Source organism: Herpailurus yagouaroundi, unplaced genomic scaffold, assembly GCF_014898765.1.
Source record: "Herpailurus yagouaroundi ecotype Mexico unplaced genomic scaffold, PumYag 199, whole genome shotgun sequence".
Lineage (NCBI taxonomy): Eukaryota > Metazoa > Chordata > Mammalia > Carnivora > Felidae > Herpailurus > Herpailurus yagouaroundi.
Window position 1 is genome coordinate 6085778 of NW_024412430.1, and position 25671 is coordinate 6111448.

General features: G+C 41.9%; 1 protein-coding gene across 1 annotated transcript in view; it reads right to left on the reverse strand.

Annotated features, from left to right (window-relative positions):
- Positions 1-311: 311 nt before the first annotated feature.
- Positions 312-25671, reverse strand: part of OSTF1 (osteoclast stimulating factor 1) — a 57723-nt gene continuing 32363 nt past the window's right edge. The window contains exons 3-10 of the mRNA XM_040449327.1: positions 22872-22922; positions 19651-19714; positions 16542-16595; positions 14193-14300; positions 13201-13250; positions 9484-9562; positions 6827-6925; positions 312-908 (exon numbers count right to left, since the gene is read on the reverse strand). Of these exons, the coding sequence (XP_040305261.1) occupies positions 850-908; positions 6827-6925; positions 9484-9562; positions 13201-13250; positions 14193-14300; positions 16542-16595; positions 19651-19714; positions 22872-22922 (564 nt within the window). The 3' untranslated portion in view covers positions 312-849. The remainder of the gene's footprint in view (positions 909-6826; positions 6926-9483; positions 9563-13200; positions 13251-14192; positions 14301-16541; positions 16596-19650; positions 19715-22871; positions 22923-25671) is intronic.

Genomic DNA, 25671 nt, shown 5'->3' on the forward strand with positions numbered 1-25671 from the left:
CATTTTCAGACCTTCAGCAGACTGTAATGAGTTGCTGAATTTCTTCATACTAAGTGTAACCTCAGAGATAAACTAAAAGTCTAACGATGACTAACATTATGTATTTCATTATAAATATATCTTCTCAATGATTATGGACTCTAATCAAAGCCAATATACAGAGCTGAAAAGAAATTTGGCTATTGTGATTCCTTTGTGCTAATAAATATAAAATACAACTTAAAAGATAAAATCAGCCTTCACCTAAATATAAATATAAAAAGCTTTATTTACCGGCAAAGAGTGATACCACAAAAAACAGACAAAAGGAATCCAGTCTCTTCAAATGTTTATTTTTGTCAGAATAGCTGACGATTTTCTGTTAAGTCTTTTGGTTCATTACTATAACAAGCATTTTTCCCCTTGAAAAACCCACTCAAAATATTTTAATCCTTGAGGTAAAGAACTTTAACTAAAAAAACAAAACAAAACAAAAAAAACAAAAAAGAACTGATCTTTTTTTTTTAAAGAAAAAAATTCTTAAAATTCCTTTAGCTTGATAAATAGAAATAATCTCTTCTTGTTCTACTCTGGTGAACAAAAATGTACTTTATACAGCAAAATATCCAGTCACTTATTGGCAAACTGAAGGTGAGAACCTACCCATTTACATGTTCTACTCAAACACAGTGCAAGACTTCCATGTTCATATAGACTTCAAAAAACAAAAACAAAAACAAAAACAAAAAAACCCAAACCAAAAAAAAACCAAAAACCAAAAACCGGTTACCAACACTCTTCTGGCAAAGACGAGGGTTTTGGAATGGCAAAAGGAACACAAGTTTTAGATCTCAAAGCTCCAGAAGGGAATTAATCTGAGTCTTCGTCATCAAGATACTCCTCGGCATTGCTTAATGTTCGAACAGCATCTAAAAGGAATGGCGGGAAGGCAAAACGGGCAAATTACAGATTGCTCACATTTGGTTTGCACTTTCAAAGCTCCTGATACCTCAAGGGATCGTAATCTTTCCTCAGGCCCGGGGACTGTACCACCCCTGAGGATCTTTTTCAACTTTTGCTTTCCTGCCTGACTGTTCAGTGTCTGCTGTCCCAGAGGCTGACAAACGCAGCTGTCTGCTTGTTCCTTGGACATGCAGAAAAGTAAAGCCCGTAGGCCGCAGGTACCATTAATCTACCTTGCACAAAATGCAACCAGCCACATGTGCCGTGACCAGCACGGAACACACCGGACGCCCCTCCACTCGTCCAACCCCCTCTCCCAATGACAAGTGCCACATGTGGCTTCGGTCAGTCGACAGCCTGCAGCCTTACTTGAAGGCAAGATCACTGGGTAGAAAGGTAACTAATGAGGGGAGAAAAAAAGGAAAAGAAGCAGAATGAAAACACAGAAGCTTCGGTTTCATCTCTAAAAGCACGGATAAATAAAAAAAAAAAAAAATTTAAAAAAGCACGGATAAATAAAGTATGCTCAGAGGTAAAAGAATGAAATAAAAAAAAAAAAAAACCCAGAAATTTGAAACAGAAAGAGCCGAACCCTACCATACGTGACATCAAGCTTGAGCAGGGGTCAAAACGAAGACATCTCATCTTTAAATGGTCACCTATTCGGTTGTCTATTTAAATGCCTATAAGCAACAGGTTACACGGGGTATAATTTCAGGGGGCAAACTGAAACACGAGCCTAACCACCGTCAGAGCTCAACAAGTGTATGTTATCATGGTCTCTAAATACTATCTTCCCGTGCTCATTGGAGAAATGACTGATTCCAAGTCTGGGGCAGAAAGTGTACCTCTTGTCATACCGTAAAACAAGGATGCTGTCAAAGAGAGCGTCAAAGGTTCACGATCCAACCCGAAGAGGCCTCCACTAGCCAAAGAGGAGCTATCAATAGGGATACTAAATATAATGGATTGAAACACAGCAAATATTTCAACGCACATCACAGAGAAGCCACTAGTCCTCTTTGGAGAATGAGAAGGAACCAGCACATTATTTTGAAAACTCCTAAATAAAGGACAAAAATCAAGCCTTTATTCTTCTACTACACAAACTATTCCTTGGAGTCATCAAACCATGGATGAAGGGCAATTTTTTTTATAGAATGTTCCAGCTGATAACTGAGACAGGAGTGACAGAACTAGAATATGGCCATTTCACAACTGTTAGTGAACTAATGGATCTAGACAACGATCATCAATGAATGCTAACATCACAGGATGAGTGACAGACAGATAATACGTGCCTCTGATGAAAGAACACAGCTTTCTTCATGAAGCATTCTTCCATCTACCCTTTCACAGACATAAAATGTAGAATCTAATCAAACCTCTAGATCTAACACCAAATGACAAAAATACAGAGGAACCTTTAGATCTAACACCAAGTGACAAGATTACAGAGGAAAGAGGAACCTGTCAAACACCCTGAGAATGCATTTATGCAATGCCTAGACTGAGAAATTCAGGAAAACTGACCCTGCTTCTTTAATAAATAAATAGCCAGGCTAAACGAAGAGGGGGAGAGGAGAAGGAAAGGAAACAATGATTTAGGGGATGTATCTACCAATCAGAACCTGACCTTATTTAGACCCTGACTTAAACTATAAATAAAGAAACAGATAAGTAAGTCAACAAAGCAGAAACAAACATGTATGGGAAAAAATGGTGAATCTGGACAGTGACAAGATACTTGAAGATATGAAGGAATTATTAATTTTAGGTCTGCTAGTGATAATGTAGCTTTGCTCAGTCATTATCTTTACAAATTTAGGAAAATAATTATAGAGAAAAAAGAAAGGGACAAGGGAGAGTTGGTACAAGGGAGGTAGAAACGTATACGAGAAGGAAAGATTCGGATTCAAAGAAGTGGATATAAACAGAACAGAGGCAGCCTTGAATAATTTCACACCAGCTTCCAAACTACTAGAAATCTCCAGCTTGTCTGCATTCATCTCCATCCTCCTTATGAGAAGTTCTGGAGACCTGGGAGGAATATACTTTGTTCTATCCCACGTGCACGTACAACTTCAGGACTGGCTGTAAACTTTTTGTCTTCTTAAGCCACAGACAAAAAGACCATAGCAAGGCTCTTTCCTACTCTGCTTTGCTCCTACAATCCTACGTGTTGCCCACTGAGGTAGTCTTGGGCCTCCAACGGTTACCTCAGCGCTTTATTTCAACCTCGTTTCTCCTGTTAGCAAGAGAAGAAGGCTCGCCATGCTGCAAACTCTTACTGAATGGAAATCAAGAGACAGGAACGAGCCAGGAAAATAAATTCCTTCTCCTTCCTTCCTTTTATGGATTGCTCCCAGGCACAGTTTCTCTGGAATCTTCTCACATGGCCAAGTGCTGAGGAGCTCCGTCTCTTCACAGCCCATCTTGGGCCGTGACCATCATGGTAATGTAACTCCTAACCATGCCTCCCCGTTCCCCCTAGCTGACTTCCATCTCTCCTCAATGTCACTGACCTGAATTTGCACATTCCAAACCAAGTACTAGCACTTAAGACAGACAGTCAAACAAACCATAAAGGGTGGAAAGACAGACACAGTAACCTGGATAAATCTCACAGGCACAGCATTAAGTGAAAAGAAGTTAGACACAAGAAAGTACATACTGTTTGGTTCCATTTATATCAAGTTCAAGCACAGGCAAAACTAGGCTATGGTGAGAGAAGAGGAGGACGTGGAGGGGTTTTCAGGGTATGGAAAATGTTCTCTACCTTAATCCGGGTTGTGGCAAATAGGTGTAAGCACGGTTTAAAAAAAAAATCAAGATGTAAACTTAGGATTTATATACTTTACTTAATATAAATTATACCCCAATTTGTAAAAACTGGAAAAAGAATTTAAAGTGTTGACTCCTCAAGGTAGGGCTGAACCTCGGCCCTACACACATGTCCCAAAGTTACCCTTCATGGTAACTACAAAATGTGACTTGTTTTTTCTCATTAAAAAAATCCAAGATATGGGGCGCCTGGGTGGCGCAGTCGGTTAATCGTCCAACTTCAGCCAGGTCACGATCTCGCGGTCCGGGAGTTCGAGCCCCGCGTCGGGCTCTGGGCGGATGGCTCGGAGCCTGGAGCCTGTTTCCGATTCTGTGTCTCCCTCTCTCTCTGCCCCTCCCCCGTTCATGCTCTGTCTCTCTCTGTCCCAAAAATAAATAAACGTTGAAAAAAAAAAATTAAAAAAAAAATCCAAGATAAGGGGTGCCTGGGTGGCACCCAGGCAATTGAGCATCTGACTCTTGATTTCGGCTCAGGTCATGATACCAGGGTTGTGGGATCGAGCCCCATGTCAGCTTCATGCTGAGTGTGGAGGCTGCCTGAGAGTTTCTGTCTCTCTCGCTCTCTCTCCCTCTGCCCCTCTCCCCTGCTAGTGCACTCTCTCTCTTAAAAAAAAAAAAATTCCAAGATGTGCTTTTAAAACTGGAAAACAACATCAGAATATACTTTTCCCAGTGTAGAGTTTGTGCTGGCAATTAGCTATATGGCCCAATATTCAACTCTTACTCCAACTAAGATCACAATACAAATTCAGACTTTTCACTGGACGATTGAGGTAATGAAGCGAGAAAAAAGAAAAGAAAAAGGTAACGTGAAAACTGAAATATGAAAATTCATTTCTTGCCTCTGTGTCAAGCCCTAAGATTACCTCATTGATGAGTCCATTATCTAATCATTACACATTTAGGAAAGTAGACCAAAGACACTTAGTGTGAACAGAGCAGAGGAGACCTACCTCCCAGCCCTGTTCTACAAAGACTGCAGAAGGGTGAGGGAAAAAGAGCAGATGTGCCTTCCCAGCTCTGGGTGCCCAGATGGAGGCTTCTGGGTACAGCTCTCTGGGGTCTGAGTAAGTGTGGCATTCTCCTTGCCTATCATGATCAAGCTCATAGTGTACACATGGGGCTCTGATAACCTTCAGCTCCTAAGAAACCTTACTCCTTGCTCAGGACATTCTGAAGGTACCCATAGAACAACAGGAAGTCAGTGGCAGAAAAAGGAAGTTGGGCCATAGTCCTACTTCCTGACCCAACCAAGGCAGCAGGAAGGAAGAGGTCTGTGCCAAGTAAAAGCATCTCTCCTACATGGCTGCATATACACTTCTCAATCAAAATGTAGCTGGGGAGCACCACGCAGCTGGTACATACTTTCCCGCTCACTTAGCAGACCCTCGATCCATCTACGCATGAGTAATTACTTTAAAGAAACACCAGCTCTGCCAGTGAGCATTCACGGCTGAGATAATTAAGAAACCCAAGCCGCTTAGTGGTTTACACTACATCTGAACTGAAGTTAAAAGAAGTAAGAAACTGAAACAAAGACATATCTGGAGTAAAGAACAAAAGGAACAGCAGACTCATGAGGAGGGCTATGACGGGAATTTGGTGATGGGCAAGGAGGATCATTCTGGGAAGCTCCCTTGGCAAGTCATGAAGAAAGGAGGACTGTTTGCTATTTTTGATTAACTAAAGCAGGAAACCAGAGATCTGACTGTATTTTGTTGCTTCAGCGGGAACAGGGATATGGGACAAGGTAACACCACCTCTTCTCATAAAACAAAGGGGACTTAAGGAAGAGAGAAGCTTTCCAAGGGTTCCAAAACGAATGGGAATGTGATTCATATAGGAAAACAAATCAGTACCTCACTCCACAAGCTCGGAGGGTGACAACGTCCTCAGATTAAAGTAGAAACAAAAATGTACTCAGCCTCTACACTAGAAATGTCTCAGAAGTTGTTTTGGTGACTCTCCACCAACATGGACCAGGCTAAACTTTAGACTCTAAAAAGCAATACTAAAAAGGGTTGGAATGATGAGTACCAATGCTCACTAAAGACATGAAAAGCGAGTTCTCCATTATACTAGTTCCATTCTAGAAAACGATGGACAAGATGTATCTATCGATCATTGGCTTATACTCCAAAGTGGTATGAAAGTGCCAAACACGAGATAAAGGTAGAGGAAGGCTTGAGAAGTGAGGGGGGGAAAAAAAAGATTGAATGTCCCCTCCAGCCAAAACATCTTGTATTTTTCTTTTTTCTCCCTCGGGGTTCCTCAGGGGCCGGGAGGCTGATGGTGGACGAAGGGGAGAGACAGGAGAGGAAAATGAGAAGGAGGGGTAAGGCACACCGCCCCCCAGCATTTCTTTCAGGGGGAAGCATTCGGTACATTATGTACAGAGAAGTCCAATAAACAGCCAGTCTCTGAATAGTAATCATGAACAATGCAAGCGTGTTTCACACCTTTTCTTTAACACCTTTTCAAAATAACCACAAGGACCTTTCTTTTTTTTTTTTTCCAACCCCATCTCCCACGCCAATAGATATTTTTATCTCGAAGAATGTATACCTAAACTTTACCTTTAAAAACCACCCCACAGTCTGTAAACAAACATCAAATTGGTTATCAAGACCAGAATAATTCTGATCGTAGTTTACTGATACTCTCGTTTAAAACAGAGATAAAATATAATCATGGAGCTCTTCAGTGCTTAATTGAAAAATAAATATTTAGAGACAACCACTTGTAAAACCATATCCGGAACCATGGTTCTCTGATAAGGGCTCTACTGGAAAGCAAGTGATTACGACCTGATTGCAAGGAACAAAGGAAACACACAAAAAATACTAAAAGGCCAAAGTCTCTTCGATTTGCTTGCATGAAGGCATTCTTCAATGTTGCACGTTCCAAATGAGACCCAGGATATAAAATCTGACTTCAGAACCACATGAAGAGTTTACCAAGAAAACGTTTCCCCAATTCTAAGATGGTAAATCTTAGTCATGATGGCGTCAGAGGAGAAAGAAGGATCGAAGGCAAATACCTGTTCCCTGTTTCTTTTTCAGGAGAGACGCACAGGCCGCGTTGGTGGCCATGTCCAGGGCCAGCTTCTTCTCGTTGTTTCTCAAGTCTGTTCTTGCACCTTCCCCAACACAAGAAAAGCAAGTCAGGTGTTTTTGAAGAATCTGCAGTCCGCTACTACAGATTCTTCTTCTCACCAAGACGAATCACTTTTGGCCAAACTGACTAGAGAACCATTCTGGCCCTGAAGTAAGCTTTTTCAAAACAGTCAAAGCACGTTTGGCGTCTTGAAATCAGGACGCTTGCTGCTGCGTCCCAGATAATTAGGCACAATTAAAATAGAGCCTTTCCTTTCAAATCCTCAGACTGCTGCATGTGACTTTTCAGGGGGGACTTCACTATCCCCGAGGTACCTCCTGAGTCAGTTGGACTCCAATGTGTCTTGGCACGAGTTTTTGGAGATTAGTTTAACATACCCTTTGCTTCTTGAGAGAAGCCCGTGTGGGTGGTGCCTGCCGGGATTAGTATTTCATATCTGCCAAGTATACTCTTGTGCAAATTAGCAGAAGAGTAACACCATAAAACCTAGAGGCAATCCATTGTTCCCACAGCACATCTTCTGCTTGCATTTTGTCCGGGTCTTCGTGGTGATAAAAATTACATCAGAATTCGTGGGTATATTTTCGTTGCCAAAACTTCACAAATGCAGAAGTGTGCTGAACAAAAGCATTCGTCCCGTTTCGTCCCCTGACTAACCCCTCCCTGCCCCATCTTCCAGTTTGTCTGGGGGAATCCATTCCCAGCAAGTGGGTATCAGTCCTCACCTCCCTCAGGTGCAGGAATGCACTCACAGACATCTATGCATATATACGTAAAATCACACCACATATAACAGTCTGTAACTCGATTTTTTTAACTTAGCAATATATAATGGTACTCATTCCTCAGTAGTACACATAGCTCAATCCATGTAAACATTTGTAAGTATTCAATTTTGTGGGCATTCCAATATTTATTTAATAACTCTCCTCTTCCCCTATCGAGGGACACTTAGGCTGTTCCTTTACCACAAACAATATTGCTGTAAATCTCCTTGAACACCAGCTTTCTGAAGTATGGCTTCCTAGAAGTGATGCTGGGATATAAGGCTATGTATATTTTTAATTCTGCTAGCTACTGTCCGATCGCTGTCCAAGAAGGCTTTACCAATTTATACTTTCTGCCACAGTACAGGAGAGAGTCATTTTGCTTGTAATCTCATCCTCTTCAGGAAACAAAAAAATAAGTGTAATGAAACTCAAAGGGACAAAAATACTGAGTCAAGAAAGCATGGTTTGTTTAATTAGGAATATGGCGACTGTGTCTAAAAATCTCTCTCATGAGACTTAGATCTGCCCACAGCTAAGGGTCTATAGAAACCTCATTCGCTTATTGGGCCACGGGGATAAATTCCGGAGGGTTAAGAGCTCTGTGACTGATCATATCTTACGTTAAATTGCACTTTAGAACCCATATACATGATTTCTTTCAGGACAGGAAATGTTTGGAGCCAGCAAGGCAAGAGAAGAAATGACCATTTCCTGGGTCCCTCTCAATGAGTGCTACCCAAGAGAAATACGATGTGAGCCACATGTGTCATTTTAAATTTTCTAGCGGCCACATTTTCAAAAGGTGGAAACCGTTTTAATGACATATCTTATTTGACATAGTAGATCCAAAATGTTACCCCTTTATCATATAACCGATATAAAAGTTATTGCGATATTTTACGTCTTTTTTTTTTCCCCTAAGTCTTTGAAATTTGACGTGCCTGTTACACTTACAGTACATCTTGGTCCAGACCATGCTCATTTCATGGGCTCAGGGGCCTGTGTGGTTAGTGGCAGCCAGCACAGACAGCCCAGTTCTCAGCATAACCTTTAGGGGGGCACCTCATGCTGTCTGATCTTTTGTACCTGAGATGTACATCACCAATGTCCTTTAAATCAATAACATGTCCTCTCTATATCCCACAACATTGCTGTGAGGATCCCTAATGAACGTGCATCCATAAGACACCTTGGGACTCAAGCATCTTATATTATAGCTTCTGGACCAGGATGCAGGACGGGGAGATATGCCTGGCCCTCTGTAAGGATTAATATTTATGTGACGGATGGATGGATGGATGGTCAGTTCATAATTTCACTGTCCCCTCTGACTTGTATAAAAATAGGGAATCGAGGTATCTTCATCTTCCCCGTACTTGTAGCACCTGCTCAGATCAAAGCAGGACATTACAGCCACAGCATTCTTTATCTGTCAGGACTTTCCGTGTGAACAGGGGCCTCAGCACCTTTCCCCTACAGCTTTCTGAGATAGCATCTTCTCTGCACGGGTGCACATACACACGCCTTTCTCCAAGGACCCTTTAATCCCACAGAAATATACAATAAACTCCTACGAAAAGTAATACATGGAATTTTAAAGCTTACCAAGCTTTTAACGTAAAACAAAAAATTTAACACAAATCACCACTGTAACTTCATCTTATTGTAACAACTCTGTGATACAGACAGAGTAGAGGTTAAAATCCCAGTTTCAAAATACGGAGCCTATGATTCTTCCTACTATTTCAAATAATGTAATTGAACACAGCCTGTTTTTCCAGGGTGAGCAAAGGCCAGACAGATGCTTTACCTTTTTCCAGAAGCAAGTGGACAATATCTGCATAACCTTTCCAGGCAGCGGCGTGCAAAGCTGTGTCTCCCAACTTGTTCTATGGTGATTTAAAAAGAGAAAGCAGCATTTTAAAAAGAGACGGTGGGTTGAAAACATGCACGAATTCAGGTTTACTCCAAGCAAACTCAAAGTGAGAACAAATTATAAAGTCATATAAAGTTCCCAAGAGAGAAAGGAGACTCAAGGGATGAGAGAAAAGTCATTTGGGGGGAGGGAATGGATGAAAGAGGAGAAACGGACGTGGCAGAGCAGAGGGAAACACCAGGAGCGAGCAAGCAGACCTGCCCCTGCAAACCTCGCAAGAAATCAGGCCCTGGCGATGCCCAGAGACACTGGAACGAGCGTGAGGCACGGGACTGGACACAAGAGTACTGGGTGAAAGTGTTTATAGAAATAATCAGGGGCGCCTGGGTGAGTCAGTCGGTTAAGCATGTGACTCTTGATTTTGGCTCAGGTCATGATCTCCTGGTTCGTGAGATCGAGCCCCATGTCAGGCTCGGTGCTGAGAGTGGGGAGCCTGCTTGGGAGTCTCTCTCTTCCATCTCTCTAGGCTCTTCCCCAGCTCGCGCACGCGCACTCTCTCTCAAAATAAATAAACATTAAAAAAAAAAAAAAAGTAATTAGATCACCTTCCTCTCTCCTTGCTGCCAGGTGACCCAGTGCGGATGGCAGGATGACCCTGTCGAAAAATGAACCAGGTAGTTTCCAAGCTCAGGGGACTCGGGTACGAGGGAAGGTGGCAATAAGGCCAGGAACTCACAGTGGTGGGTGAGCTGAGACACCTACAAATTGAGCGGTAAGACTCCTCTCCCAGCTGCCTTGACCTACCCTGCTGCCCCAGCGTATACAGCCTAGCACCTGCAGGCAGGGAGCTGGAGGACAATCCTCCGGTGGAGGTGGATAGCCCCGCATGTGGAGGGGGAGAGCATACCCACGCTGACATCTGGGGATAACCCAGCACAACAGCCAGGACCTTCCCACCTCACCCTACAGAGAAGCCCACAGCCAGTAAGCCCCACGTGCATGCAGAACTTCCAGTCACCCTCACACATGGCTGGAGACACAAAGATACTAGGTATTTGAGGAAAGCCTCTCATATTTGAGAGAAGATTAAAACAAAACGAATGGATCTCAGAGGGAAAAGACACAGTACAGTGAATGGCAGGAAAGGTTTTAAAAAGCTGTAATTAATATAGTCAAGATACAACATGATATACAGCATCATGCAACAAGAAAAGAAGCTATTTAAAAGCAATAATCAGCAGGGCACCTGGGTGGCTCAGTCAGTTAAGCGTCTGACTTCGGCTCAAGTTATGACTTGGCCATTCATGAATGTGAGCCCCGCGTCAGGCTCTCTGCTGTCAGTACAGAGCCTGCTTCAGATCCTCTGTCCCCCCCACCCCTCAAAAATAAGTAAAAAGAAGAAACATTTAAAAAAGAAAGCGATCATGAGAGTAAAAGAGCTTATAAGTAGACAAAATTCTAAGCTGCTGCCCAAGATCCCCGCCCCCTGGGGATCCACCCCCTGTAAAATTCTTCCCCCTCAAGTATGTATGAGACTAATGAATATAATAGGATATCACTCCCATAATGCAGTTTCTAATCAGCTGACATTGAGCTCATCAAAAGAGAGATTATACTGGGTGGGCATGACCAAATCAGACGGGCCCTTTCCCAAAGGTATAGCTTCAGAAACACAATCTCCTAGTGACCTTAAGGAAGAAAGCAAACAGCCATGTTGTGAAATGTCAACGGAGAGGGGTGATCTCTGAAAGCTGAGGTCCAGAGCACTGCAGGTGCAAGAAACTCAATCCCGCCGGCAACCTGAACGAACCTGGAATGAGATCTGAGCTCCAGATGAGAACATGCTTCTGGCCAATACCGTGACTCTGGCCCGTGAGACCCTGAGCAGAGAGCCCAGCTCCGCCATGCCCAGAATTCTGGCTTACAGAACGTATAAGGTAAATGCGTGTTGTTTTAGGCGGCTAAGCTTGTGGGTTGTCACACAGCAATAGAAAACCTAGGACACTGAGGAATTAAAAAGGTAACCAAAATAAAACATAAAGCTAAGAAAATCCTGGGGTGCCTGGGTGGCTCAGTTGGTTAAGTCTTGATTTCTGCTCCAGTCGTGATCTCATGGTTGGTTGAGTTCGAGCCCCGAGTAGGGCTCCACGCTGACAGCACAGAGCCTTCTTGGGATTCTCAATCTCTCCCTCTCTCTCTACCCCTCCCCTGCATACTCTTTCTCAGTTTCTCTCTCTTTCTCTCTCTCAAAATAAACACATAAACTTAAAAAAAAAAGGTAAAAAATCTCTGAGAAAAACTAAAATAACTGGAGACTCAACCAGAGGTCCAACCTAACTACTGGTGGGCATTCCAGACCCAAAGAATAAAGACAATGGTCAATAAAAACTAGAAAAGAAACAGTAGACCCTTTCAGGCTGAGAGAGTCCACCACCTTTACTGGGAAGAAACACGCTGAAGCACATTAAGAAATTTTAGAACATCAAGGACAGGGTAATGATTCTAAGCAACAAAAAAGCAGATCACACACAAAAGAATGGGAATCAAAATGGCATCAAACTTCTCAAGGGCAATCCTAAAAACCGGAATACCATAGAGCCTTGCCTGCGAAATTCTGAGGAAAATCATTCTCAACCTAGAATTCTGTCAGCCAAATAATCAATCCCTAGGTCCCCTTTCTTAGGAATCTTCAAGGATGTTCTTCAACAAAAGGAGGAAAACACGGGATCCAGAAAAGTGAAGACACACCCCGGGAGAAAGGCGCCAGTAAAGAGACGCTCAGAGCAGAGATCGAGGATGAGGGCTTCGGGAAGTACCATTCCAGGGAGAAAAAAGAAAGTATATCAAGAGAACGTTAAACAGTGTGGGAATCTTAATGAGATACAAAAACCAAAAACCAGCGAGGGGCTCCTGGGTGGCTCAGTTAAGTGTCCGACTTAGGTCATGATTTCATGCTACCTGAGTTTGATCCCTGCACTGGGCTCTGCACGGACAGTGTAGAGCCTACTTGGGAGTCTCACTGTCTCCTCTCTCTCTCTCTGCCCCTCCCCTACTCATGCTTTCTCTCTGTCTCAAGATAAATAAACCTCCAAAAAAAAATATTCTCAGCAAAATAAAAGTCAAGAAGTACAGAAACAAAAGTTATACAAGCAGCGAGCAGCATTTAAACATTTAAATAGCCATAATACTTGTAAGCATCATAGAGTAATATAACCAAAAACTATGATATGATACATGGGGCAGACCAGAGGAACAAAGGGTGGGCACTGGCAGATCAGAGTTGGGGCAGCTGATAAGCTTCAACCTTCAGATGGGGCACTGAAATATTTATGAAGATGATGACTTAGGGGACAGCCCCATAAGCATCTTCCTTAGTAACATGAAGGCAAGAGTTAAGAGCTAAACGTTGAGAGTGACATATGAGAAGGAACATGGTAGGTGTTTTGGGCTTTATACAATTTGGACTTCGGTACAACGGTACATTTTTAATGATGCACTTCTACTACTTGGATTAAAAACTGTATGAAAGATAATAAATGGGAAAAGGTCCGTTCAAGGCACAAAGATAGGACTTTCCATGCCCATAAGCCACATCACGAGAACAAGGCAGGTGTGTTAAGTGACCACCAACTTCCGCATAAGCGAACTTACCTGTTGGTTCAGTTCAATGTTTGGTTGAGTAAACAGCATCTCCACTATATCTGAAATAGAAAAGGTATTTTTCAAGAGTGCAAAGGAAAAGGCTGACAAGACTAGGCATAATCATTTTAAAAAGAGGATTGATTCTTTAGAAGAATCTTCAAAAAAATCCTTGCAACAAATTTGTTAAAATTTATGTAAATACAAGATTTAAGAACCTAAAAAGTAGAATTATCTAAGGAAAAATTGTGTTCCAATAATTTGGCTTTTGCATTTTTTCACACGGCAACTATTATAGAAATATCTCTACATTCACCATGATACTTTATACTCATTTAACGAATCTGCGTTTGTTAGCTAAAATGAGATTGGCTTCTTTTGGGGAAGAGCCACGAACTGTCCTCTGGCTATGCTGTTTAGTTTGTTGGGTGCTCTTTCTCATTGCTGTCGTATTTATTTTGTGTGTGTGTTGTAGGGAGAGGGGGAAAGAGAGTGGATGTGGTAGATTTGGGGTCAGGATGAAACAGATCTAGAAATTCCATTTGTTGTATTACTGGTTGCAACTGAGAAGGCTGCCCACTCAACCACTAACTGACACAAATGCTGTCCTTCCCCTGAATGTAACAGCATGCATTAAACATTCATGTAAACCATGAAAACATGTCTTGGGAAAAGCTAAGCTAGAGCAGCAGGCAGAGTAGTCACTTCTGCCCCTTTCTTCTGTCAGATTAGATAGTGGGGTTTGTGTTGACATTACTATGGTTTTCCTGTAACCTCTCCAAGCTCAAGAGAGGAAAGGAAGTTCCCACTCTTTCAAGTGAGAGAGGTCCATGCAGTGAGCATCCTACCTACTGTTTTCCAGACCTCCCGGAGCAAGGTTTTGGCCGATCTTCTATAGGATGTGAAAAGCATAATTTTTGTTTCATTTCTGTAAACCCCGCTCCCCCACCTGAAGCACATTTTCAGCAGCATGGACATCGACGGTAATGAACAGAACATAGTACCTTTGTGGCCCCCGTGGCAGGCCCAGTACAGGGCAGTGCTTCCAGCTTTGTCTAAGCCATTCACACCGACTCGGTTGTCCAAACACTCTCTTAACCAGCTCAAGTTGCCTGAAAAAGTTTTACGTTTATAAAAGCACAAGAAAGAGGGTTTTGTTTTGCTTTGAAATCCATTTCATCCTCCATACATTTCCACCTAGAATGGATTTAGTCAGCAAATCTGAAATTAAGACCTCCTCAGTAATGCATTCATTATGGTACATTTTCACTCCCAACTTATTAATGAAAAGCCTTAACAACAATTTGTGGGGGGGGGGGGGGTGAGGGGAGGTAGAGTAGGAATGGCTTAAGGGACACGAATTATTTGTCACAGTTCTGGGAAGTCCAGAATCAAGGCGCCAGCAGATTCAGTGTCTGGTAAGAGCCTACTTCCTGGTTCATAGACGCTGTCTTTCCACCCCTTCAACAGAAAGAGCAGAGAGAGAGAGCTCTTCTGGGGTCTCTACCAGCTCCCTTCACGAGGGCAGAACCCTCATAACCTAACCACCTGCCAAAGTCCCTACCTCCAAATACCACCACATTGGGGTTGAGTTTCGACATGTGAATTTTCAGGGGACACAAACATTCAATTGATGGTATACACGGGTTGGTACACATACACTAAACAGTGTGTATGAAACTGATGAAGTAACAAATAAGCTTGATAGATTGTACAACAACAATTTTTAATGGTAGGTTAAGGGGAGGAGTTGCCTACGTGAGTCTACTTATGGTAGTCTTACTCTGTAAAAGCTACCTACATGTAATTTTTTGTTTCGTGAAATCCTGGAACTTGGGGGAAAAAACCAGTCAAACCTAAGAACAAGTAGATAATACTCATATTCATATGAAATGCATCTTAAAATCAGTTCTTATAAGAAAATAAGAAAACAAATGCTAAATAACCTACTCAAAGTTGCTGCTCTCATATGTTAAAATATAACTATTAATTTAAAATCCTCTGGCTAATGTCCTAAATATCTAACTTACAAATAATTCTTTCTTTCTTTCTTTCTTTCTTTCTTTCTTTCTTTCTTTCTTTCTTTCTCTCTCTCTCTCTCTCTCTCTCTCTCTCTCTCTCTCTCTCTTTCTTTCTCCCTTCAAGTTTTTATTTAAATTCCAGTTCTTTAGGGGCTCCTGGGTGGCTCAGTCAGTTAAGCATCCAACTCGATTTCGGCTCAGGTCATGATCTCACAGTTTGTAAGCTGAAGCCCCACATCGGGCTCTGTGCTGACAGCTCAGAGCCTAGACCCTGCTTCAGATTCTGTGTCTCCCTCACTCTCTGCCCCTCCCCCTTCATCTTCTCGCTCTCTCTTTCTCTCTCTCTCTCTCTGCACCTCCCCAGCTCATGTGCTCTCTCTCTTTCTCAAATATAAACATTAAAAAAATTTAAAGAAGAAAACAAGATAGAGCCCCCCAAACGAGGCCCACCCCTGTTGCTCTGTCCCTCCCCAACTCCATCCTTACCCCACACACTTGCCCTATACCAATACCCTCCTAAATGCTTTATCCCCAGGAAGCCTCCACCCCACTGCCCTCCAGTGACTCATGCTGGCCTCTGCAGCCTGTTTAACTTAAACATAACTTCCACTGCTGTGCTTCTGACACCATCTTATAATGATCTGTTACACACATCTCTCTCCTGCCGGACTCTGAGCTCTGGGAGTCACAGACCACGCCTTTCTGCTTACCACTGAGCGCAGGGTACGTAAAGTACTCAGAAGTGTTTGGTGGCTGACATTTTTAATTAAAAATTAAAAATTAAAATCGCAGGGACACCGGGCTGGCTCAGTTGGTAGAGCACGTGACTCTTGATCTCGGGGTTGTGAGTGGGAGCCCCACATTGGGATGTAGAGATTACTTAAGAAAAAAAAAAAATTAAAATCACTTCTCTTTCTAGGGTGATAGTGGAACAGAGACTGCCTCTGGGGGAGGCAGGGGTTAACTGGAACTTTCTGGGATGACAGAAATGTTCTAGCTCTTGATCCGGGTGTTGGTTACATGGGTGTGCACGTTTGTCAAACTGGGGCACCCTGGTGGCTCAGTCGGTTAGGTTAACCCTCCAACTTCGGCTCAGATCATCATCTCATAGGCTGTGAATTCAAGCCTCACATTGGGCTCTCTGCTCTCAGTGTAGAGCCTGTTTCAGCCCCTCTGTCCCCCTCTCTCTGCCCATTCCCCACTTGAGCTTGCTCTCTCTCTCTCGGAAATAAATCAACATTTAAAAAAAAAGTCATCAAACCATATAATTAAGATCTGTGTGTTTTACTGCACACAGCACTGCGTATCCCAATGAAAAACAATCACACCTACCTCTTTTTGCAGCTTCGTGCAATGGATTGTCAATGGATTCTGCCTGCTCGGCCACTAGATAGAAAAGAGAAAGTGCAAACCCAACAGTGAGCACACTGCCCAAATGACTCATGGAAGCCACCTGGCAGTCCCCAGCCACGGCCCTCACCACACAGCATCCCTTCCAATGTGGATTGAAAAAGTAGCAGACGGGGCGCCTGGGTGGCGCAGTCGGTTAAGCGTCCGACTTCAACCAGGTCACGATCTCAACGGTCCGTGAGTTCGAGCCCCGCGTCGGGCTCTGGGCTGATGGTTCAGAGCCTGGAGCCTGTTTCCGATTCTGTGTCTCCCTCTCTCTCTGCCCCTTGCCCGTTCATGCTCTGTCTCTCTCTGTCCCAAAAATAAATAAACGTTGAAAAAAAAATTAAAAAAAAAGAAAAAGTAGCAGAAAAGCAAACCGATGTTTCCCGCTTTAAAAGAAGCTGAATTATCTGTGAAATGAAAGCAAAGCTAAGCAGTAAGGCAACACCACAGCAATTGAGAGGAAGTATAAACAAAAACAAACACGGCAATTAACTGGAAGCAAAAACAAACAGATCCGTGGCCTGCATGCCAGTATACTCAAGGATGCAATAAACACAGTCACAAACAGGCAAAAGAAAACATCTGATGTTCAATTTTACATTCTGTAAAAACACCCTACTTGAAGACGGCTGAAAATAATTGTTTCCCTCGTGTGTGCGCATGTGGGGGGCACGCGGGAGGGGGAAACAGTTTGCCTCCTTTATTTACAGAGGGCAATCGGCACACCTACCTGCCTCTAAGGAAGGTGTGTTCTCAGTTGTCCTAGAAGCAGGAGTATGATCACCTGAAGACTGTGGTTCAAAACAGACTTCAGACCCACCCCCTCCCACCCTAAAGAGCTGTACCTGGACACCCCCTTGGCCACTGGGGATCCAAAGCAACAGAAGAACTACATGCTCAGTGTCTATGCCTGGCTGAAGTGGAGTGCATGGTGGAGGGAGACTGGGGATTTCAAAGGTTAGAAGAATGTAGAACTGCTTCTTTTTTTTTTTTTAACATTCACTTTTGAGAGACAGAGCATGAGTCGGGGATGCGCAGAGAGGGAGGGAGACACAGAATCCGAAGCAGGCTCCAGGCTCTGAGCTGTCAGCACACAGCCCAACGCGGGGCTCAAACCCACAAACCACAAGAACATGACCTGAGCTGAAGTCGGACACTTCACCGACTGAGCCACCCAGACGCCCCACAAGTCTTTTTTAACCCAGAACAGTATCACCTTTAAATTTTTTTTTTTTAACGTTTATTTATTATTGAGAAACAGAGAGAGACAGAGTACGAGCATGGGAGGGGCAGAGAGAGGAGGAGACACAGAATCCAAAGCAGGCTCCAGGCTCCAGGCTCCAAGCTGTCAGCACTGAGCCTGACACAGGGCTTGAACTCATGAACCGCAAGATCATGACCTGAGCCGAAGTCAGACGCTTAACTAACTGAGCCACTCAGGTACCCCCTTTAGACCAGGGCAAGTGGGGTCCCTGTGTTGGGCCCCAAACCTCAGCTCTCACTTCCCCTCCCCTTCCCCTCCTCCCCTCCTGGCTCCCCTGGCGTTGCAGTGCCTTCCTTGAAATTTTCAGTCTTCTGCCAGTGCTTGGAACTGGTGCCTGATGCCAGCCCCACTGGTCTAGGGACTCATCGAATGCTGAAGTCAAAGGAATCTTGGGAAGTGATTTAAATCAAACCTCTCATTATACAGTCCCGGGGACAGCAGTTAAGTGCCTTCACCAAAGCCCCCTGTTATTAAGAAGTGGAAGAAAAAGGATTAAAATGCTGTTTGCCAATCCTGTGCTCTTTTTACTTTACTTTGCTGTTTTCTACATAAGTACTTTTGTCTGTTTGTCCCTCTCCCAGCTAGAAGTGGCTTTGATAACGGGGCATGAGGCAGGCTAAGGGGCAAAGCACAAGCCCCCACCCCAGCTGAGATCTGTGTGATGTTCCTTGGACACTCCCAGCTACCCAAGAACAAAGGAAAGAGGTTTAAGTGCTTGCCATGGTGACATGGGAAACTAAGGTAAATTGAATTCCCTTACTGACAAGTCCTTGAGACCGAGAGTGACCTCCCTCTAGGAGCTCAGCTGCCTTGATGATGACACTTTGCTAGGAGCAAAAGAGAACCTCAGCTGAACATTGTCCCAACCTCGAGGATCCTGTGAGTCCTTTATCTCAACTGCCCGAGGATATATGCTGGCAATCATGCTCCAAGTTTATGGCCCCCAATAGGCACCTGAAGGGACTCATGTCTGAGGTTTTATTAAACAGTAATAAACGGTGTATCCCTAGCAACAGCTAGTCCCTCAAGGTCCTAGAAACGTTGCTTCCAGAATTCCTTAGAGACTTACTCTATCCCTGACCCCGTCCCAACCTGGTATATAAGGAGTTACCCGTCACAACCCTAGCACAGCTCTTCCTGCCCATGGGACCGGTCCCCATGCTTTAATAAAATCACCATTTTTGCACCAAAGACGTCTTCAAGAATTCTTTCTTGGCCATTGGTTCCGGACCCCACAAACCCCCCATCACCCCAAAACGTCATTAGCTTCATGGCAGGGGCCATATCTCACTGTTCAAGCCCCTCCAACTGCCTTGATACCTGATAATGAACATAACTGCCCCACACGTGAATTAACGAGGCAGGGTCACTTCATCCCAAAAGAAAAGGCTAGGCTAAGAAACAAATCTGTGAGATGTGGTTTAACAGCAATAAATAAATTAAATAAATAAATAAATAAATAAATAAGCAAAAAGAAAGAAAGAAAAAAATATTCTAAGAGTTGAATAAGGGAGAGCCATAAGCATTTCTTTCTTTGGAAACCTTGGGTTCTATCAAGAGTGCTACAATGTATTTTCTTAAGCCAAAGAATCACGTTCAAGTACCTCCAGTGTGCATTACCATTTAATTGACAAGAGGTTCATGGAGTAGAAAACATCCTACGTTGGCAATGACTCCACCGATTTTGCAGCCACAGCAGCAAGCAGGAAGCCCCAGGAACCCTCTAGAGAACTGAACGTGCAAAGAGCATACCCAAAGCAAAACCACCACAGCCCTGCTTACCATAGTTGCTTGGGATTAGTCCAGTCTTGCCTTTGGAGGTGCCTTTCCACCAATTGGTATCACTCTAGTGAAAGAAGATTAAGATTCAATTAAGTGGCACCAAATCCAGTTTACAGTCAATCACTTTTAAAAATATTTGGCTCACAGAGTGCACCTGCTCTACAAAATGTCCATCAGTCCTCGTCACACTGACCAAGCTTCCTCACCCCTACTTATGGATGTCCATTCCCCTTATCATTAAAGTACAAATATACACACATAAGCCTGCAACAAACACAATACACTTCATCGCAGAGCCTCAACAATCGCACAAATCAGAGAGTATATGGAAGAGAAGAACACAATTACATTTAGTTTAAACTATCCATAGAATTTTTTTGTCCAGAGTCTAGTTTCTCCAAGTTTCATGATTTTTTTTTTCTAAAGATCACTTTATTTCACCTTTCTTTTTTGGGAAACTTTATTTTGGAAAAACTCACACCTATAAAAAGTAAAAAGAACAGTATAATACGCTTACATACACTCATCTCCCAACTGCATAAATTATTTCCTCGTGGCCAATATCATTCCATATATTTCCACCACAACTTCCCTCTCCTTCAGATTATTTTGAAGCAAACTGTAGACATTATATCATCTGTACATATTTCAGTACATATTCCTCAAAGATAAGGATTTTTTTCCAAAGACATTATCACAGCTTAAAATTTATTTCAATAATTTCTTACTACCATCAAATATCTAGATCAAGGTCCAAATTTTCCAGTTTGGAATCCAGTTTTTCACAATTGGGAATCCAAATAAGGGCCATACAATACGACTGATTGATTTGCCTCTTTTCTTTTAGTCTCCTCCAAGTTTTAAAACAAATTTTTAAAAAAATTTTTTTAATGTTTATTTTTGAAAGACAGAGAGCATGAGCAGAGGAGGAGCAGAGAAAGAGGGAGCAGGATCTGAAGCAGGCTCCAGGCTCTGAGCTGTCAGCACAGACCCAGATGTGGGGCTTGAACTCATGGACCAAGAGATCATGACCTGAGCCAGTCGGACGCTTAACCAACTGAGCCACCCAGGTGCCCCTCCCTCCATTTTTTTTTTCACTTCTTCATAATACACTTGTTGAAGAAGTCAGAAACCAGTTTATTTGTTCTGCTGAGTTTCAAATAGTCTAGATTTTACCTATCGCATCCCTGTGTTATCAAAAATGTGTTCTTCTGTTCCCCATATTGCCTAGAAATCGGTCATTAGTTCTAAAGGCTTAATTAGATTTAGATTCAGTTTTTTGGGCAAGACTATTTCATAGGTAGTATTGATGTCTTCCACCAGGAGACAAATAATGTCTGGTGGTCTCTCTTTTTGTAATGTTAGTTAGCTGCTGGTATACATTAGCTGGATTCATTATTTCCTGGGGGTTGCAAAACCGTGACATTCTATCATGCCTTTTTCATTTAAACAGTTAGGATATCAGGGTGCCTGGGTGGCTCAGTCAGTTAAGTGCCTGACTTCGGCTCAGGTCACAATCTCATGGTTCCTGGGCTCGAGCCCCGCATCAGGCTCTGTGCTGACAGCTCAGAGCCTGGAGACTGTTTCAGATTCTGTGTCTCCCTCTCTCTCTGCCCTTCCCAGGCTCATGCTCTCTCTCTCTCTGTCTCTCAAAAATGAATAGATGTTAAAAAATAAAATAAGATTAAAAAAAATAAACAATTAGAATCTCTCTTTAAAGAAAAATTTTCCCTCATCAACTTTCAGGTTACGCAGAGACAAAGTTCACAGAGAAAAGGCAGATCAATGCTAATTATTTTCCTTAACTGAAGCTGTCAGAAGACAAAGTGGGTTCCCTAGCATCCCCTCGGGGTGAAGAATTATGATGATGGGATTTTTGAAGTATCATTAGGAGCTTGTGAATTTAAACATCACAAATGCGTTTCAATTCTTGGGGACTGTTGCCCTGGTTGACTGCTCAAATTGTCCCACCTTTGACTAGTGACACCCTCTTCAACTTAGTTCCTGTCTTTCTAGGAACTAGAAAGTTCTGTCTTTGGAGGCTTCCTGGCTTCCTAATAACGCAGAGTTCTGGGATTATCTTGTACCTCTGCTGCCCCCAACCTGGTAATAGCTATTTCGAAAAAGAGCCTTGTTCCTTTTCCTTTGAATGCAAATAACACATTATTATTGGGTTGGTCTTTTTTTTTTTTTTTTTTTCCCTAGGCCTTTTCAAAGGACAGAGCAGGACATATTTTTTATTTTATTTTAGATAAAATACAACATGCTTGCAATACAAATGCAGAGCTACAGGATTTTTACTTAACCTCGTTGATCTTTCATGTGTGTATCTTTTGTTGCAGGCTGAAAAATCCCAATTTTCAGTATCACAGACCTAACGACTCATTTGCTCTAAACCGCAATGTACGTGCAGTGATCTCAGAATAGCAATGCCACCGCTTCTGCAACAAGATCATGACTGAAAACAGTTTACAACTGTTTTTTCTTGCCAGTCCTTTTTGTCCTTCCCGGGGATCTGACTGGGGATGTTCAGTCGAACTGCTGAGGTTTAAGGTGACTTGGGACAGCTTCTTTCTGTGTGGTTATGCCATTTACCTGCGTATCATTAACTTCATTTGATTCACTCTGCTTTTAAATTTCAGGGATTGCTTTTCACCATTTAATTTAATTTTATAACTATGCAAAAGTGTACACCACTCCAAAGTCAGATCTCCAAAACAAGGAGATTTCTTAAAAGGCTATAGGTTCCATCTATGTTCCCTCTACCCTTTTTTTCCTCCCCTGCCACAGAAGAAACTATTTTTAAATTTTTACTTTATGATTTCTCCTTTGATTTTTTTGTTTTAAGTTGAAGAAAATAGTTATACATATAACCTCTCTTAGATAAATAAGGCATACTATCCATATCTTTTTACTTTGTCTTTTTCCACTTAAAGTACTCCATAATAGCATTTAGAGATAGTCCTCATTATTTTTTATAGCTGCATAATACTCTGTCTGTGGATATACCAAAGTTTTTTCAACCATTTTCCAAGCGGTGGACATAAAGGCTACTTCCAATTTTATGCTATTATTACAGATTGTACTAAAATGAACAAACTCAGGCGTATATATTTCTGTACAGACACAGCTTTAAATAATGTACAATATTACAGCTACACAAAATAGTCTTATGCATCTTTAGCTGATATGTGGTATTACAAAATATTAGCTAGACTTACCATGTCAGTAATGTAGATAATATCACCCTCCTCGAAGTACAATTCATCTGGCTGAAAGAAAAAAATAGAGTTTGACCTCATGTGATTTTTCATGAATTAGAATCCAATGATTATGATAACAATTGTATGAATTTCCAATCTTAATGTGCCTTGTAGACAATGTGGCTTTTATATACTTAAGTCTGCACACAGACCACGTAACAATATTCTACTGACAAACTAAAACATGTAGAAAACTGAATTTTTCCTGGGAGGAACTTCCAAGAATTCCATATATAACATATAAGAATTCCTCCCTATGCACACATCTTTTATATTCTTCCACAATGAAAGCAAGGCATTTTTGTATCAAAATAGAATATTAATAAAACTGCATCCTTGTAAATGGTCTAAAAGGTGATATGTATTTTTTCATAAAAGGATACATGTCTAGAACTTAAAACCATGAAAACCAGCCAGAGGCTTGGCTCTCATCTAAATGATTAGGCTTCAATCCTTAAACACTTTCAGATCAACATTTGCTACCTGCTTATTTTGACAAAAACCATTACCCTATCTCTTCATGTTCAGAGAGAATGAACATTTCATATATAAGACCACAGGCAGTCCAGACCACAGGCAGCTCTCAGGGGCTAGTGGATTATACAGGCAATAAGTGCTCTGGCTTGTACCAGCCAAATGGCCTGCAAATCTCTGAATTAAAGCCAGCTGCTCTAATTAAGCACCTTTTTTTCTATCAGTACATAGCACTTACCAGCATGACTTTATGACTCTACAGGACAGTGCCTATTAGGATCAATTTTCAGATACTGGGAAATATTTACATTGTCACGTTGAGTGAAAAATGTGGAGCACAAAATTTCATATAGGAGAAGATCACAAGTAGGCATGAAATATGCATAAAAAGTTTTTCCAAATCTTCTATCATGAGCATGTATTACTTTCATAATTTTGGCTGGAAAACTATTTTTGAAAAGGGCTTTGATATCTCTGATTATCACTACCGTTCCATACAAACATAAGTTATGTTTGTGAAGCAAATTATTTCATCCATTCATTTTTCCATGTCTTTATCTCCTGTCTCAGTAGCACTGGGGCGGTAAATGCGACTCAGAGCTATTAATTTATTTAGTTTCAAAGCTGATCTATATTATCATTATAACTATTTCCTCCTGAATATAAATGAAGACTATAGCAGCTATATCATGCTTTAAGCAACTTAGACACTTAAATGCATTCAAATACAAAAAGTACCAAATGATAATCAATGATACTAAAAAAAAATGGCTGAGTTCCTTTAAAAGGTGCTTCCTGAGAGCTACATTTACAACTGATTGACCGAGTCTAGACTTAGACACAGCATGAGCTCTGTAAAATTAGTAGAACCTATTAGATTTGATGACATAGAGTTTAGTATTATTTCAAACAGGCATTTAGGGCAAAAAAAGTAAAGTCTTCTAAGATCTTCTCTCATCTTTCTCTATAATGTTCTGATGATCTGTGAGCAATAAACTACCAATATGCGATGAATATAGCGAGTAATTAGGGCAACAAACTATTTCTTTTAGTTATTTCCCTGCCACCAACTGGATCACTCCCAGAGAGGCTGGAAAGGGGACGCACTCCTCACCAAGCACCCTAGCTACACACAGGGGCCATCCCCATAATAGTAAGGTTGGCCTTTGCTGGCAATTTTAACACCACTGGAGTGTCCCTCCTTGAGATGACAACAAGTGTTAGGAGGAGAGACTGAAGTTGAATGGAAGGCAGTAAGGAAAACAGAACATAAGTGAAAACTTAGTATTTTTTCTGGAGGGACTGAGTTTCCTGAAATTTCAAAAGACTTCAATGGCTTGAAGAGCTAGCTCTCTGGTCTTAGAGCCATTCTGAGCCATTTTCACCCGGTAACTCTCCAAGATCTAACCTTGCCCCACTTATGCCTAATAAGGGCGATTTCATCAAAGTTAAAGATCATCTCTACCTACGATGTTAGTCTCCTTCTAAAATCACAAAAGTCAAGTTTGCCTAAATTTCCATATTTGATAAATCCATTCACCCTTCAAAGAAAAAGGCATATTTTGAAAAAAGTGCTGAACAAAGAGCTTAAAAAAAAAAAAGCACGCGCACAAAAATCCCTGTGATTGGTCCTTCTTAAAAAAAAAAAAAAAAGAAAAAAAGGAATAAAGCCCAGAACAATGGAAAGTAAGTGCTTAATGGGCTGAGGCTTTTCTTTTGGGAAGATGAAAATGTTTTGGAACTAAGATGGTGGCTTAGTTCACAATGTTGTGAATGTACTAAATGCCACTGAATTGCCCACTTTAAAATAGCTAGTTTTGTTATGTGAATTTTTACCACAATTTTTAAAAAGGCAACTTAAAACAATAAAATAAAGATAAACTTAAGGGCAATAAAGCCAAGAGCAGTTAAAACTCTTAATGTCTTTGAGGTAATTCTTGTCCTTTGCCGTTTGGTAAGAACACACCATTTGGAAAATGTCAGTAAGTGCAGTCATTTCGAGACTTCTCAGCGCTGCTTCGGTTTGTAAAATAATGGCTGCTGTTCAACAGTGGTGCCTACCACAAGCCACCCAGTAGGTGAGGCTTGTTTTTCAACTGAGTAACAGACCGTCGATTTCAGTCGGGGGGGAAGAAAACAAGGGCTCACCATTTTTGCCTCCTGAGAAAGGACAGTGGACAGTTTATTCTTTTTAATCGATAGCTTCCAGACGGATAATGCTACTTCCCATAAAATATCTTCTTCCAAAGAAACCAGGGGCAGTTTTTCCTAACCTAGCAAAGGA